Source organism: Microtus oregoni, unplaced genomic scaffold (assembly GCF_018167655.1).
Source record: "Microtus oregoni isolate MIOR12 unplaced genomic scaffold, Mior012 000007F_ref0000211, whole genome shotgun sequence".
NCBI classification, from domain to species: domain Eukaryota; kingdom Metazoa; phylum Chordata; class Mammalia; order Rodentia; family Cricetidae; genus Microtus; species Microtus oregoni.
In genome coordinates this window covers 56,913,858-56,931,542 of record NW_024543066.1, presented here as the reverse complement: position 1 = coordinate 56,931,542, position 17,685 = coordinate 56,913,858, and the positions used below count along the sequence as shown (strand labels likewise).

The 17,685-nt window shown below is 40.9% G+C and overlaps 1 protein-coding gene and 1 pseudogene across 1 annotated transcript; both read left to right on the top strand.

The window, feature by feature from the left end:
- Positions 1–4,134: 4,134 nt before the first annotated feature.
- LOC121450929 lies at positions 4,135–4,767 on the top strand (annotated as a pseudogene).
- A 4,728-nt stretch (positions 4,768–9,495) lies between these two features.
- Positions 9,496–10,587, top strand: LOC121450369 (speckle-type POZ protein-like). The gene has a single exon (XM_041655184.1). The coding sequence runs from the start codon at positions 9,496–9,498 to the stop codon at positions 10,585–10,587; it is 1,092 nt and encodes a 363-aa protein (XP_041511118.1).
- Positions 10,588–17,685: the final 7,098 nt, after the last annotated feature.

The window sequence follows — 17,685 nt, the reverse complement described above, 5'->3', positions numbered from 1 at the left end:
TCATTTCATTAGATGCTGAAAAAGCATTTGACAAAATTCAACATCCATTTATGATAAAAGTATTGGAGAGATTAGGGATACAAGGTTCATGCCTAAATATAGTAAAAGCTATATACAGCAAGCCGACAGCTAACATCAAATTAAATGGAGACAAACTCAAAGCCATCCCACTAAACTCAGGAACACGACAAGGATGTCTACTATCGCCATACCTCTTCAATATAGTGCTTGAAGTTCTAGCAATAGCAATAAGACAACATAATGGGATCAAGGGGATTCGAATTGGAAAGGAAGAAGTTAAACTTTCGTTATTTGCAGATGATATGATAGTGTACATAAGCGACCCCCAAAACTCCACCAAAGAACTTTTACAGCTGATAAACACCTTTAGTAATGTGGCAGGATACAAGATCAACTCAAAAAATTAGTCGCCCTCTTATACACAAAGGATATGGAAGCAGAGAGGGAAATCAGAGAAGCTTCACCATTCATGATAGCCACAAACAGCATAAAATATCTTGGGGTAACTCTAACCAAGGAAGTGAAAGATCTATTTGACAAGAACTTTAAGGCATTGAAGAAAGAAGTTGATGAGGATTCCAGAAAATGTATGGACCTCCCTTGCTCCTGGATTGGGAGGATCAACACAGTAAAAATGACAATTCTACCAAAGGCAATTTATAGATTCAATGCAATCCCCATCAAGATCCCATCAAAATTCTTCACAGATCTGGAGACGACAATAATCAACTTTATATGGAAAAACAAAAACCCAGGATAGCCAAAACCATCCTATACAATAAATGATCTTCTGGAGGCATTACCATCCCAGACTTCAAACTGTATAACAGAGCTACAGTAATGAAAACAGTGTGGTACTGGCATAAATCAGAGAATTCGACCGATGGAATCATATAGAAGACCCGGATTTTAACCCACAAACCTATGAACACCTTGTTTTCAATAAGGGAGCTAAAAGTATATAATGGAAGAAGAAAGAAAGAAAGAAAGCATCTTCAACATGTGGTGCTGGCACAACTGGATGTCAACCTGTAAAAGAATGAAAATAGACCCATATCTATCACAATGCACAAAACTCAAGTCCAAATGGATTAAAGACCTCAATATCAGCCCGAACACAGTGAACCTGATAGAAGAGAAAGTGGGAACTACCCTACAACAGATGGGCACAGGAGATCGCTTCCTATGTATAACCCCAGCAGCACCGACATCAAGGGCAACATTGAATAAATGGGACCTACTAAAACTGAGAAGCTTCTGTAAAGCAAAGGACACTGTCACCAAGACAAAAAGGCAGCCTACTGACTGGGAGAAGATCTTCCCCAACCCCGCAACAGACAAAGGTCTGATCTCCAAAATATATAGAGAACTCAAGAAACTAGACTTTAAAATGCTAATTAACCCAATTAAAAAATGGGGCACTGAACTGAACAGAGAATTCTCCACAGAAGAAGTTCAAATGGCCACAAGACACTTAAGGTCATGCTCAACTTCCTTAGCAATCAGGGAAATGCAAATCAAAACAACTTTGAGATATCATCTTACACCTGTCAGAATGGCTAAAGTCAAAAACACCAATGATAGCCTTTGCTGGAGAGGCTGTAGAGGAAGGGGTCCCCTCATTGCTGGTGGGAATGCAATCTTGTACAACCACTTTGGAAATCAGTGTTTCAGTTTCTCAGGAAATTCGGGATCAACCTTCCTCTGGACCCAGCAATACCACTCTTAGGAATATACCCAAGAGATGCCCTATCATATGACAAAAGCATTTGTTCAACTATGTTCATAGCAGTATTATTTGTAATAGCCAGAACCTGGAAACAACCTAGATGCCCTTCAATGGAAGAATGGATGAAGAAAGTGTGGAATATATACACATTAGAGTACTACGCTGTTGTAAAAAACAATGACTTCTCGAATTTTGCATGCAAATGGATGGAAATAGAAAACACTATACTGAGTGACGTATCCCAGACCCAAAAAGATGAACATGGGATGTACTCACTCATAATTGGTTTCTAGCCATAAATCAGAATCACGGAGTCTACAATAGGTGAATCTAAAGAAGCTAAGTAAGAAGTTGAACCCAAGGAAAAACATATAGTTATCCTCTTGGCTATGGGAAGTAGACAAAATTGCCGGGGAGAAAATTGGGATCTTGGGGGTGGGGTGGGATGGGGGTAAGGGGAGATGGGGAGAGAAAAGGGAGAAGGGGAGGAGGGGGTGAATTTGGGGAAACGGGAGGATTGGGATAACGGAAGGTTGGACAGGGGAGCACGTAAGCACAATTCTTAGTTAAGGGAGCCACTTTAGGGTTGGCAAGAGACTTGACCCTAGATTGGCTCCCAGGAGCCCATGGTGATGTCCCCAGTTAGTCCCTTGGGCAGCTGAGGATAGGGAACCTGAAATGACCCTATCCTATAGCAATACTGATGAATATCTTGCATACCACCATAGAACCTTCATCTGGTGATGGATGGAGATAGAGACAGAGACCCACACTGGAGCACTGGACTGAGCTCCCAAGGTCCCAATGAGGAGCGGAAGGAGGGAGAAGATGAGCAAGGAAGTTGGGACCACGAGGGGCGTATCCACCCACTGAGACAAGGGGGCTGATCTAGTGGGAGCTCACCAAGGCCAGCTGGACTGTGACTGAAAAAGCATGGGATAAACCCGGACTCTCTGAACATGGCAAACAATGAGGGCTGATGAGAAGCCAAGGACAATGGCATGGGGTTTTGACCCTACTTCATGTTCTGGCTTTGTGGGAGCCTAGCCAGTTTGGTGGTTCACATTCCTAGACATGGACGGAGGGGGGTGGACCTTGGACTTTCCACAGGGCAGGGAACCCTGACTGCTCTATGGACTGGAGAGGGAGGGGGAGAGGAGTTTGGGGGAGGGGGAGAAGGGTGGGAGGAGGGGGAGGGAAATGGGAAGCTGGGAGGAGGCAGATAATTTTTTTTCCTTTTCTCAATAAAAAAAAAAGGAAAAAAAATAAAGAAGCTTGTGTTCATGAAACTGCAAAGAAGGGGAAGTTTGGGTTTATTTTCTGTTACTATAATAAAATACTTGAAATAATAAACTTAAGAAAAATAAAAAAAATAGAAATTGTGAATGGAGAAATTCTGGATGTTGAACAGTTTGTAGTCTCAACTCTGGGCTACATCCTGTGACATTTCTCCTGGAGGTAGTTTGAAGGATAAAATGAATTCAAATGAAATACTAGAATTTGTTTCCTTTTCACTCTGTGGGACACAATAATAGGCACGCTACATATTTTGAGTTTCTGTTTCTCCTCTGTTCCCTCTTCTATGAGGATGGAAATTTGAGTCCTTGAAATTATACAAATTACAATGCTAGTTTCACAGTAGGTAGTCTAGGATACTTGGGGCTGTTATATCACTTCATTTTTTTCTAAATTGACACTTAGGTCAATAGGTACTTCATTTGGGCAACCATATACAACTTTTGATAATTTGAAATATTTTATCCACTCATATCAAAAATGCTGTACGAAGATTCCCCAAGTAACTGAATACAGAAGGACTCTCTCTTTGTATGAACAACAGGATTCATTAGAAAGAGTTAGGGCTGTAGTTCTGCTAATCCCATGCTATGGGAGAATGCTCTTGTACACTCTATGGATTTGTCACGTGTTTTAGTTTAATGAAACGCTGATTGGCCAATTGCCAGAAAAGCAGGAAGTTTAAGCAGGGCAATGAGACTAGGAGAATTCTGGGAAGGGAAAAGCAGAGATGGAGTCACCAGCCTGACACAGAGGAAGCAAGATGAGAATGCCTTATTGAGGAAAGGTACCAAGCCACATGGCTAAACATACATTAAAATTATGGGTTAGTTTAAGTTGTAAGAGATAATAATAAGCCAGAGCAGTAGGCCAAACAGTTTATAATTAACATAAGCCTCTGGTTGTTTCTTTGGGACTAAATGGCTGCAGAACCAGGAAGGACAAAAATGTCTGTCTACAATTGTCACTCAAACTTTTGCCAAGAATTTCCAAATAAAGCCTGAGAAAGCTTTAAAACAAAAATGATTCTAGACGCTCTGGCTCGCTCTCTTTCCACTGCCATCTTAGTTCCATGTCCTCTACACAAAATGCCTGGTGAAGCCACAGAAACCGTCCCTCCACAGAGCAGGAGGTGCCACAGCCCCAGGCTGAGACAGGGTTGGGAACAGAATTTGACAGCTATGAATCAGTACCAGAGCTTGAGGAACAAGACTCCACACAGAGAGCCACACAACAAGCCCAGTTGACGGCAGCAGCTGAAATCAATGAAAAACCAGTCAGTAAAGCAGAGCAGAGCCAGAGTGGAAAGAAAGCATGGAGGGGTATGTCCAAACTGGGGCTTGGGAAGGTTTCAGGGGTTACTAGAGTCACCATCCAGACATCAAAAAATATCCTCTTAGTCATTACCAAACCAGATGTCTACAAGAATCCAGCTTCAGACACCTTCCTCGTATTTGGGGAAGCCAAGATTGAATATTTGTCTCAGCAAGCATATTTAGCAGCTGCTGAGAAGTTCCAAGTTTAAGATGAAGCTGTTTTAAACATTCAAGAATATACTCAGACTCGGACAGTACCATAGGAGAGTGAGGAGGAAAAGGTTGATGAAACAGGTGTGGAGGTTAAGGAGATAGAATTGGTCATGTCACAGGCAAATGTGTCCAGAGCAAAGACAGTGAGCCCTGAAAAACAACAGTAATGATATTGTAAATGCTATTATGTAATTAACAATGCAACTATTTGACAGCGAGAACACTCCCCTTCCTCTCCCACTTTTTTGCTGTTTCAAAGGTGGAACTACAGCTTGGTTTGAAATTTGTTCTCTTTATATCACTAATAAAGTTATGGCTTGTAGTTGGATGAAAAATGCTTTTAGACAGACTGGAACAGCATCAAGCACAACTTGTAGGCAACCGTCATTACTCCAGTAGGCTTTGTTTGCTGGTGGTATGCAGAGGTACAGCTCCTTTAAAAGAGGTTTCCTGACTCAGTGTTATTCAAAGACCATAACAACTCTTTTAAGAGGCTCTTTTACCAAACTCTAAAATGGGGTTCATGGGCAACCCGCATCAGGTTTCTTGGTGGTGGTATGGACCTGAAACTTCACAGAGCTGTGGTAATAAATCTGGTTCCTGCCAGTACCTCCACCATGAAGTTAGACTCTCAAATAGACAAGGAATGGGGTGGAGCCAGCTACAAAAGTTGCAGCTCTAAGGTAGGCATATCACTTAGAAGATTAAAGATGCACACACGCAGAAAAAGATCAAGATATATAGTCAAGACAGACTTAAGACAAAAAACCCTCAAAGTGTCTTACAGTGTGTTAAAAAATATATGTAGACTTGGGAAAGAAAAAAAAAGGATAGAGAATACCTTTCAAAAAATAGAGTAGTCCAGTGTGGTGGCACACACCTTTAACCTCAGAACTTGGGAGATAGAGGGAGGTGGTCTGTGAGTTCAAGCCCAGTCATGTATACAGCAGAGTGAGATGTAGGACAGCCAATGATACACAAAGAAACCCTGTATCAAAAAACCAAAAATTAAAAATATAATTAAAAAATAGAATTTTTAAAAGCCACGTTAAGATGTAAAAAACACAGAGAATTGGGTTACTTTATGTTATTGTCTTGTCTTTGAATTGTTTGTTTGCAGAGGAAGGAGCAAAAGCTGAAAAAAGGCATTTGAGTATAAGTGATGATGGATTAATCCAAACTATATATTTCAAAAATATCTCAACTTCAAAAATTAAGTCAAAAGATGTGTTCCTTTGGAAAGAGGTTCTGCTTTTCTTTCCACAGCAAATGAGAAGCTGTGGATTCATTATGGGTTAAGCAAACCATGTTTGATCAAGCAAGACCCCTCTTATAAATCTTGAATAAAGGTAAAGTACCCAGATGATCCAACATTTTAGGGCAACAACCTTGCAGTTTCCTCTGAGTTACATATCCAGAACAGCTTCAAGATTGCTGGCTGAATACAGCTTCACAGAATACTCCAGTCAGGATTTCATCATTAACCTAAATATTTGATTTGGGTCCTAAAAAGATTACCGTCACCCCAAAACAGCAGTAAAAAGTCTAGAAAACTAAGCCCACATTGTCCAAAACTAGATTATGAATATTTGTTTTTGATTAGCATGTTAGTTGCAAGTTGTTATAGATAATAGTCAGGAAAACACTAAACAAAGGAAATTAGATTCAGGGTTCTTGCTTTGAAAAGAAAAAAGGGGAAATGATGTGGAATAATGCTCTTTTCCACTTTAAAGATTTGCTGCTCTTATTGGTAGAATAACAAACTGAGTGTCCAGTAGCCAGGCAGGAAGTATAGTTGGGACTATTAGACTAGGAGAATTCTGTGAAGAGGAAAGTCAGAAACACATTTATAATCAGATTCAGAGGAAGGAAGATAAAAATGCCTTACATGGAAAAGGCACCAAGTCACATGGCTAAACATAGATATGATTTATGAATGAATTTTAGTTGTAAGAGTTAGCAACAAGCCTAAGGAATAGGCCCAAGTGCTTATCATTACTATAAGTCTTTGTGTGTTTCTTTGTGACTGAAAGACTGTGGGGCTAGGTGGGACAGAACCTTCTGTCTACAACGTCTCAATGGCTACCTGCGAAGTGGAAGTCCAAGAATTCAGCACATATTCAGTTCAGCAGGTTAGACCTGCACGTTAATTTTTAGGCTATGTTGGAATTATGAAGAATTCTCTAATGCCAGTGAAGGAATGGACCTGCTGCAAGATGAGGGCAACGAGACTAAGAGCAACAGCTTCTATCATCCATGTTTTTCACAGGCTTCCAGAAGGCAAAAGGTGTGCCCCAATTTAAGGTGTAGCCTCAAGATATGAATTAAAGTTGTGAATTTTGCATTCTTGAGGTCCAGGTTAAATTTTTGTGTCTTTTACCTTCAAAGTCTGCATTTGAAGTGACCTACTTACTTCAACTTAAGCATAGCATTACTCATAGTTGTGCACTCCATTGTAGGACTTTAGTTAATTCCAGGTCTAGTCAAGTAGGACACCATGACTATCCATCACAAGTGCATTTTGCTTACTGGGGTCTATCTTCCATAAACAAAGGGATGATGCCCATTCCCACACAGCTGTTATTACTCTTCTTATATTGTTGTAAGAATTCTTCCCATAAGCCAGGCAGGGGTAGCACATGCCTTTAATGCCAGCTCATGGGAGGCAGAGGATGGTGGATCTCTGTGAGGTTGAGGTCAGCCTGGTCTAAAGAGTGAGTTCTACGACTGGCTACATAGGTACTTAGAAACCTTGTCCCCGGCCCCAAACACACACACACACCAAAGAATTTCTTCCAAAACAAGAAACATGATTAAAGAAGAGGTACATTTTGTTCTGTCATGGGCTGCAGTGTTCACAAGATGAAGGTTCAGGTGGAAGAATTTATATATGGTGGCAGGAAGCAGAGATAGGCAGGACTCTGAATGTGGCTGTCTTCTTTCCTTCCTTTTATTCCATCCAGAATCACAGACCCCAGGATGGCTCTGCCAAATCTCATTGGTGGTTTTTATCTCCTCCTCAGTTAATCCTCCCTATACAGTCTTCCTGATCCACTTAGGGTGTGCTCTGAGAAAATACTAAATACTACTCCTTTCCATCATGTAGACGCCAAGACTCAGCTTCTCAATATCTCCTAATTTTCATCCTCACTGGTGTGTGCTGTTGTCTTTATCTTTGACCTTCCATGCTTACTATGCTGGGCCTTAGACATGAGAGAGTATTCTGGTTTCAAAGGATGCAGAATATGTTCAACAGTTACTGAAGAAGGGGTTTGGAGACAGTTCCCCTTAGACTGTGATCTGTAAAATGCTCCTTACCTCTATCTTCTCTCTCCAGATTGACATATCTGAATGGACACACTAAGCCTCAAGAACATAAACATATTTTCAGTGATTCAATCCACTCAGCAATCCCCAGTCCAACTCTACTGAAAATCATCCTCCCATGCTGCTCATCCTCAAGACAGGATAAATCAATCAATTGGTTCGGATTTCTGAATATTTGAGTTTTCCATAAAGGAACTTTTTCCAGGTGACTAGTTAGTAGCATCAGTGACTCTTCTATGTGTGGATTTAGGGACAGAGAGACAGGTGCCCTTTCCCTCCAATGTGTCATTTGAAACAAAGCCAGATCCAGTGCTAGACTTCATTTGCAAAACATAAAGCTTTGCATTGTTATTTCATTGCTATACTAAGTATTTTCCTGAAGAGGAGAGCAGCTTCCTGTAGGGGAACTTAGACCCCACTATGGCTCAAGTAGAGTATTTGTTCATGTACAGTATCACCCCAAGAATGGGGCAGAAGGGGATTTTATCTCAGGTAAGTGGTTCTCTGGAGGACATGCACAGTCAAATGGATTCAGGTCCCCATCAGGAAGAGGCATGGATCTTAATCAACAGGATTGTCTAAATACCAGAGAAAGTCTTGGTCATTACAGCAAAACAAACACAAATACAAACACACATTCTGAGAGAGAGAGAGAGAGAGAGAGAGAGAGAGAGAGAGAGAGAGACAGAGAGAGAGAGACAGAGACAGAGAGAGAGAGAGAGAGAGAGAGAGAGAGAGAGAGAATCAGGTTATCAGGTTGCTGGCTCAATCCTGGTCTGCCAGTGTACCGGGACTGGTTTGACTCCAGGGACCAGATTGCCTCCTGGTTTCTGCTCCTTTAGACCTTGCTTCTGCAGGCCCCTTTTTGAAAAATACCAACTTTTAATCTGGAATTAATGCCAGAAGACACACACCTTTAATCCAGATCTCAAGGCAGGAAGACACACCCTAAACTGTGCCACACCCTCTGCTGTTAGCATAAAAGAGAAGGCAGGGAGGCAGCTGCTGCCCTTTGCTGCTTGCCCTTGCCTTGCATCAAGTCCTTTCCTTCCCTGGCAGTAGATAATCATATTTCGAATTCAAGCATGGACTGAGGAATAGCCAACATGTCAGACCTCCGAGACTGAGTAAGTACTGGGTTCTTGCACTTCTCTGTCACAGGTAGCCTTTGTGGGATTAGTAGGACTGCAACCCTAAGACATTCTAATGAATCACTCTCCTTCATACAGAGAGATCATTCTATGTGTTCTGTCCTTTAGAGAATCATAGTACACTTTTCAATATAAGAGTGTATATAATGTTCCAAAATCGTCAAAACTAATCACCTTCTTACTTAATATTAAATCTAGAAAATATGGAGTGATGTAAGACATAATCTCTAGTACTCTAGACTGTCTTCGTTGACTCTCATAGGGCAATATATATAGACTTTCAGAAAGACCAAAGTTTCTAACCTCATAAAAAAGGGAACAGATGGGAAAACAGAAATTAAAAATCTAAAATAAATCTGTGATTGTGACCCCCAGGTTCAAGAAAAAAACAACCCTTTTCTTCTTTGGCTCCAGGAAAACCTTCCCACTCCCAGCAGCAGACATGTCAGGAGACCTGGCAGCTGAGAGCAGAGGTTACACACAGATCAGAGTCAAGAAATTCTCCTACAGATGGACCATCAGCAACTTCTCTTTTTGCTTGGAGGGAAGCTTGGGCAATGACATTGCAAGCCCCACTTTCTCACCAAGAGCCAATGACCAACAGAAATGGCTTATGAAACTAAACCCGAATGGGATGGATGAGGAAAGCAGAGGTTACCTGTCAGTTTTCTTGGGGTTGGTCAGCTCTCCAGAGAGCTCCGTGTGGGCAAAGGTCCAGTTTGGGATCATAAATGCCAAAGGAAAGAAATTCCGAATCATGAACAGTCAAAGAGTCATGAGGTTCAACCCAAACCAAGCCTGGGGTATCACAAAATTCATTCGTCGAGATTTCCTTTTTTGCACTAGATGTTTGCTTCTCCCAGCTGACAAACTCACACTCTGCTGTGAGGTGAGCATGGTTCAGGACTGCATCAGCATCTCTGAACAGAATATGCAGCCAGGGATCAATGTTCCAAGTTGCACACTTGTAGATGATCTGGGAGAGCTGTGGGAGAATTCTCGCTTCACAGACTGTTGCCTGGTGGTAGCAGACAAGGAATTCCGGGCTCACAAGGCCATCTTAGCTGCTCGCTCTCCAGTTTTCAGAGCCATGTTTGAACATGACATGGAGGAGAGCAGAACGAATCACATTGAAATTCATGACCTGAAACCTGAAGTCTTCAAGGCAATGATGGACTTCATTTACACCGGGAAGGAACCAGTCCTCCACAGCATGGCAGATGCTGTGCTGGCAGCTGCTGACAAGTATGGCCTGGAGCGTTTGAAGGTCATGTGTGAGAGTGCCCTCTGCAGGGACCTCTCTGTGGAGAACGCTGCACACACTCTCTTACTCGCTGACCTCTACAACTCAGTGCAGTTGAAATCTCGGGCAATGCATTTCGTTGCAGCTCATGCTTCTGAGGTTTTTCAGACCTCGAGCTGGAAGACAGTGGTCCACTCCTATCCCCACTTGGTGGTTGAAGTATGTACCTCTCTGTTTCCTGCAAATGGTCTTTTCCTGGAGCACCCCCTCAAATGCCTGAAGCGATCTTAGGACTCTGTGGGCTCTGACCTACATTGCCTTCCAGAAGAAGCAGTCATTATTGTTACTAATGACACCTGTTTAGACTGTGGGCTCTAAGGCACATTTACAATGAATTTGGGGAAACACAGCTGCTAGGCCTGGTTCAGCACCCCTGTAAATGAGTGAAGCGCAGGTAGGGTGAGGAGCAGCACTGGACTCTGGTATACTCTATGCAACTTCTACCCTGTTCTTAGACTGCTTTGATTTTTGTCCAATCAGATGGAAACTGGGATTCAGGGTTTTGCTGATCCCAAGCTCATCCCAGTAAGGTTTCTTTGTAGAAAACTCTCTGCAATAGATGAGCAGACCATATGATCAAGGGCTCTGAACAAAGGAAAGAATAAACATGAATGTTCATTTACAAGAGAAGGGCAAGAAAAAGAAGACTTTTTGCCTCCAAACTCAGCATGTGTGAGCTGGAGAGAGGATGACTCAGTTGACAAAAACAATAGTTATTTCTGCAGGGGACCCTTGATCACTTCCCAGCACACATGGGGGACTTTACAGCCATCTCTAACTTGGGCTACAGAGGTTCTGAGTTCCTATTCCATGGGTACAGCCGTCTCTGTAGACAAAACCTTATCCAAATAAAATATAAAATGAGTAAAATATTTAAAATCAGTTTGTGGTTTCTAGTAGTGTTCCTGTTTGGTGAAGCCCATTTTAGTCCCTCCAACTCTGCTGAGCTGTGGATATTTGGCCCAGTCCTCACTGTCACTTAGGACACAAGCCTTCAGTTCTCTTCCCTGGCACTGACAGTGGCAGAGTGGATAACGGCCCATCATGCCCTTGTGAAAAGTAAGACATGGAGGCATAAAAAGAAATAGACAACAGCCCCTGGCAGTGTGTTTATTGACTCGGCTTTGAAAAATAATATTTATTGGTTTTGAAAAAAGAGATGGGATTGATTAATTAATCATTCAAAATTTTTCTTCCTGAACGTGGTTCTGGTATTATATATTGGGAATATGATTTTTTATTCTTCTCTGATTTCTATCTCCTTCTATAGTGGTGTATTATTTGGGTTTTAATAAAGAAAGTTTGCCTGAAGGTCAGTGGACAAAACAGCCATACTATTTAGATATACAGGCCAGGGACTGGTGGCACACACCTTTAATCCCAGGACTCCAGTGACAGAGCCAGAGAGATCTCTGTGATTTCAAAGTCATCCTGGGCTACTTGAGATTGAATATGTCTTAAAGGAGAAACAAAGCTCACACAAAGGTGGGCCCAACACCTGTATTACATGCCTTTAATTCCAGCACTAGGGAGGTTGAGGCAGGAGTTATATGGCTGCATGGAGAAAGGCATATAACGGGAAAGAGAGGAACTTAGTGGACTGTGAAGTGTGGAGACTTCAGCATTCATGGAGACAGGATCTCACCCATTTTCATTCTGAGGTATAGGTAAGATACAGTGGCTGACTGCTTTTCATTTCTATTCTTCAGGTTGAACCACAACATCTGTCTCTGGGTTTTCATTAATTGTGCTTAATCTTTCTTCTGTGCAATTGTCAGAAATTCATACTCTCTTAGAAACAGGGTCAATGCCTGGGTATTCCTGTCGCCCACTCCTTTGTCTGACTCTCCTTGTTTTTCTTCTACACCTCTTTCCAGATTAGTGTGGAGTAGTAGATTTACATTTGAATTCCAGCCAATCTCCCTGTTGATTTAGGATTCAAAGTTGAAAACAACATGTTCATGTTTATGTTGGTAGCCATGTTAGTGTCATACCACACTCTTTTTGTCAAAATGAATTGCTTCTGTAGAACTCTAAAATGACTCTAAAGCCATTTCTGACAACTCTGAGGCAAATTTTGAGGCCTCTTAGCAGAAATGCACCCCTCCCAGGAACCAAGTATATAACAACTACACATGCAACTACTCAAATGTTGGAACTTTCCGTTCTCTCCTTGAGTCCTCCTTGTTAACGTTCTCCAAATAGAACTCAGTTATTTAATAAGGGCAAGACAACCCTTAGGTGTTGAATCAGTTCCTGGTGTTTTGACTCAGTCCCTGGGAAAGGGGCAAAGTGACCCTCAGATATTCCCTCTTACCTCACCTGATCTGGCAACTGCTCTCCAGCCAATTATTGGTAATAGCCCTTTGAATATACCAATCATAATAGTTAAAAAAGAAACCAACCCCCAGAAACCTCCTTCCTTTTGGAGCTTTTTGCTTTAAATGTCGCCTGTACCAGCTATTTGGGGTCTTTCTGGCCTCTCCAATGCTGAAAGACCCTGTCATGACAGAATTATCAAAATCCTCATGCTTTTACATCTACTGTGGTGTGAGAGACAGTCTCTTGGGGCAACTCCTCTGGTAATTGGACTTCAGGGTCCAACATTTCGTTCCCTGACTAGGAATCGAGTTTCTCCCAGACTGACTCCAGACCCAATTGGAGGTATGAATGAGCTCAATTTTGTGCCTGTCTGTTTGTGTATTATGTTTCTGTTTCTGTGTAAATCAGTAATTTGAAAATTGTACCTGTGCAGGGTCTGTATTGAAATGGGACCAGAAAGGGGAGGCAGATTCGCCCTGAGACCCCTGTCCCTAATCCTGGAATGCATTCCGGGCAGTTGCAGAGGGGGTGTCCAGGTTGCCCTAGTCCATGGGAAACATGATTTGTTTTCCTTAGTTATGATAAAAGATAAAGTAGACATAAATATTATAACTGTAATTTTTCTATGTAATTTTACTATGTTAAGGTTAAAACCTTGCTATTTATTTAAACAAAAAAGGGGAGGTGATGTATGCTGCGAATAAGTTTTATTGCCATGGGTTAATAATGAAGCTCCTTTCAGTCAATGACTTAACAGAGTAAAGCCAGGCTGAAAGACATATATAGAGAGAGTAGGAAGAGTCATTGAGAAGCCATGTAACCCCACCAGAGACGGACACCAGATGGAACCGCCAGTAAGACACAGCCACATGGTAATAAACAGATTTATAGAAATGGGTTAAATTAAGATGTAAGAGCTCGTCAATAAGAAACTAGAGCTAATAGGCCAAACATCGATTTAATTAATACAGTTTCTGAGTGGTTATTTCAGGAATCTGGGCAACTAGGAAAAAACAAGTTGCCTCCTATAACAGATTGGCACTCCAATGTGTTATAGCTCGATGCTCATAAAACCTGAAAGGTCTTAGAAAGGAACTCTAGACAGTAAAAAAGAAGTTTAGTCATATTTTTAATGGACTCTGCTTGCTTGTGGCATGTTGCAGTTCCTTTAAGAGAGGTTCCTGATTCAGCAGAAGAGACAAAAAAAAAAAAAGCCAAATGTTTTCAAAACAGCATCACAAACTGCTCTGGCACTTTCAGGAGGCCAAGCATTTGAATGGGGGTTTGTGATCCTAGGTGCTTGTATGCTCACATGGGGTCTGGAGAAAAATAGCTGAGACCATGCCTATGGCTCAGTGCTCTCTTCCTGGGCAGGCAGCAGAATCAGGTTTACTATTGTGCACAAGCATGGCAGATTCCTGCCACCATACACAGTGATATTTCCAGGCCATGCAGTGTGTTGCATGGAAGATTTAGCTATTATTCAAACAAAAGGGTTTATGTGCTATATGATCTTTCTCAGAGTTAAAGTAGTGAGTGAAGCTCCTACCTGGCAGTCCCAGAGCTGGCAGTAATGGTACCTCTGCCATTTTGAAAAGCAGATAAAGGCAGAGTCAGCATCCAGGGTTACTGCAACCGAGCAGCTTAGCATTTTAAAAGCTCTCTAAGACAGAAAAGGATTGCAGATAGACAATAGAAGAGATTCAGACATAAAAGACCTTAAATGAGACACAGTGTGTTTAAAAAATATATGTAGGCTTGGGAAAGAGAGAGGACAAGAATAAAGAAACAGTAAACATAATATATAAAAGAGTACACAGAGTCCTAGATTAAAGGAGTAAATATATTAAAATGAATATTAAACTTGTAAAAAATAGTAATAAAGTAAGAAAAAGGTCATGTAAAGATGTAATATATACAGAAAGTCTGGATTATATATATTATTGTGCTTTCTTTGAATTTTTTGACTGTGAAGGAACTAAGTAACCAACATGTATACTTTAACGGTATATGTCTTCAAAACTTGGGTCTAAGGATATATTGCTTTGGAAAAGAGGTTCTTCTTTTGTTTCCGCAGAGGATGAGAGGCTGCGGAATCCTTCCAGACTAATGTGGTTAGATGGAACAAGGACTCCTGAAAGGTTGGCATGAACACCCCCAAAAATTATTTCATCAGACGAAAAGGAGGAAGCAGTTTGGAGAGAACTATGCCCAAATTAAATAAATGGTTGTTTATAAATGTTTGTTTACATTTAAAGGGGGATATGCTAAAGAAATTTAATTGGTATACACACAGACACACACACACACACACACACACACACACACACATATATGTTTCTGCTCTTTATTAAAGTATTGTGTTTGTGCACCTTATATGCAATCTATAATTAAGAAACATAGGTTAATAGAGGGTCACCTATAATAATCAAGGTTATAGACATGTGAGGTTTTCTAGATATACAGAGATATATTTTAGATAGATAGGTGATGCTGAAAGTTATAAAATAACTCCACACTAGCTCAGAATTATGTATAATAAAGGGTTATTTATTTAAGGGTAGGCTCACAGATCATAGTCCGAGAACACAGTCCTCTGTACAAACAGGGATGAGGAAACAAATCTAGCAGCAGAAAGAGAAAACTGGAAGCAAGAGAGTTATTACATGCTTTACAGCTGTATTTATAGTATAAGATATCATGCCCAAGTGGGCTGGTATTTTAAAGGCTAGTGGCTGAAGGAACTCCCACAGCACCTTTCCCTTTTGTTTAAATAAGAGAGTCCCAAACCCAATAGATTCTATTTTCACTAGTGTTGACAGAGGTTTTTGTCTTACCCAATTGCACAGCCATTTCATCCCAAAGAAACACACAGAGCTCTACATTAATTATAAATGGTTAGCCTATTAGCTCAGGCTTCTTATTAACTCTTATAACTTATATTATCCCATAATTCTTGTCTGCATTAGCCACGTGGCTTGGTAACTTTATCGGCGAGGTAGTTACATCTTGCTTGCTCTGTGTCTGGCTTCCTCTGTGTCTGCATGATCATTGAAGACTGACTCTTTTCCAAGAATTCTCCTGTTCTCCTTGTCCCACCTCTGCTTCCTGTCTGGTTGCACCACCTATACTTCCTGCCTGGATACTGGCCAATCAGCATTTTATTAAACAAGTACAAGAAACAAATCTTTACAGGGTAAAATCATTGTCACACAGCACACTAGGAACAGATATCAATGATAAAGTTGGAAATACAACTAGCATAAATAATATTAAGCAAGGAACATATCCTAATGTTTTATTACACATTCTATCCTAATGAGTCTAATTCTTGTATTGGAACTGGTTTGGATAGATCATAAGAGGATGGTAACTGTGACTATCTAATCTCCAACCCCATGGAAGGACTGAGAAGTGAGATAACACTACCTGAGTGGGCAGGAAGTACAATCCAACATCTTCCAAAATATGCAGTAGATGACAGAGACAACTGACTGCCTGAGCAATCATCCAAAGTCTCATTTGCAATGTTGAAGCAACTAACTTTGTCTAAGGCATGGAGTACTTGACAGACCATTTTCAGAGGCAGGAAATTTTTCAGAACAGTCTTACCCTATCTTGGCAAGGGTTAGCAGTCATTTTTCTTTTATCCTGCTTGTCCAGTCTGGACATCGTCCACTTTTGCAGTGATCAAGGCATTAGCAGTACCTTGCGCAAAGGCCAGTTGTGCCAAAAAGAAAACAAACTCCACGTAGAGTATCTTTGGTGCTCAACACTCTCTCAGGAATAGATCAGTGCTTCCAGGAGCAATCGTTTCTCACCTCAGCAGAACCCTAAGTAATTTAATGCCATGTTCTACAGATCTTTGAAGTAGTTGAAGATTACCTATTTATGCAGAATAATATCTCTATGTATCTAAATAACCTAATTAGTCTGACTAAAAGTATAACAAACATGAATGACTATTGACCTAAAATACTTAATACCTATATAATGTAACGATTAAGACTTCATATCAGAATATTAAGCAACACTTAATAACCTTGCAGTAAAGGAGGACATTGACCTCAAAATGTAAACAATGTATAAATATCTTGATCAGACATAGAAATACATGATTCAATGTAATAAATATATCCCTAAAATGTTATCAATATATGAAATGTCTGTTGCGGGGTTGGTGAAGATCTTCTCCCAGTCAGTAGGTTGCCTTTTTGTCTTAGTGACAGTGTCCATTGCTTTACAGAAGCTTCTCAGTTTCAGTTTTGATAAAGAAGCAAAAACATACAATGGAAGAAAGAAAGCATCTTCAACAAATGGTGCTGGCACAACTGGATGTCAACCTGTAGAAGAATGAAAATAGACCCATATCTATCACAATGCACAAAACTCAAGTCCAAATGGATTAAAGACCTCAATATCAGCCCGAACACACTGAACCTGATAGAAGAGAAAGTGGGAAGTACCCTACAACAAATGGGCACAGGAGATCGCTTATTATGTATAACCCCAGCAGCACAGACATCAAGGGCAACATTGAATAAATGGGACCTACTAAAACTGAGAAGCTTCTGTAAAGCAAAGGACACTGTCACTAAGACAAAAGGGCAACCTACTGACTGGGAGAAGATCTTCACCAGCCCGCAACAGACAAAGGTCTGATCTCCAAAATATATAGAGAACTCAGGAAACTAGACTTTAAAATGCTAATTCACCCAATTAAAAAATGAAGCACTGAACCGAACAGAGAATTCTCCACAGAAGAAGTTCAAATGGCCAAAAGACACTTAAGGTCATGCACAACCTCCTTAGCGATCAGGGAAATGCAAATCAAAACAACTTTGAGATATCATCTTACCCCTGTCAGAGTGGCTAAAATAAAAAACTCCAATGATAGCTTTTGCTGGAGAGGCTGTGGAGGAAGGGGTACCCTCATCCATTGCTGGTGGGAATGCAATCTTGTGCAACCACTTTGGAAATCAGTGTTTCGGTTTTTCAGGAAATTCG

Bases quoted from the DNA above. Each gene is read 5' to 3' on its own strand.
- LOC121450369 (XM_041655184.1), top strand. From the start codon at position 9,496: ATGTCAGGAGACCTGGCAGCTGAGAGCAGAGGTTACACACAGATCAGA.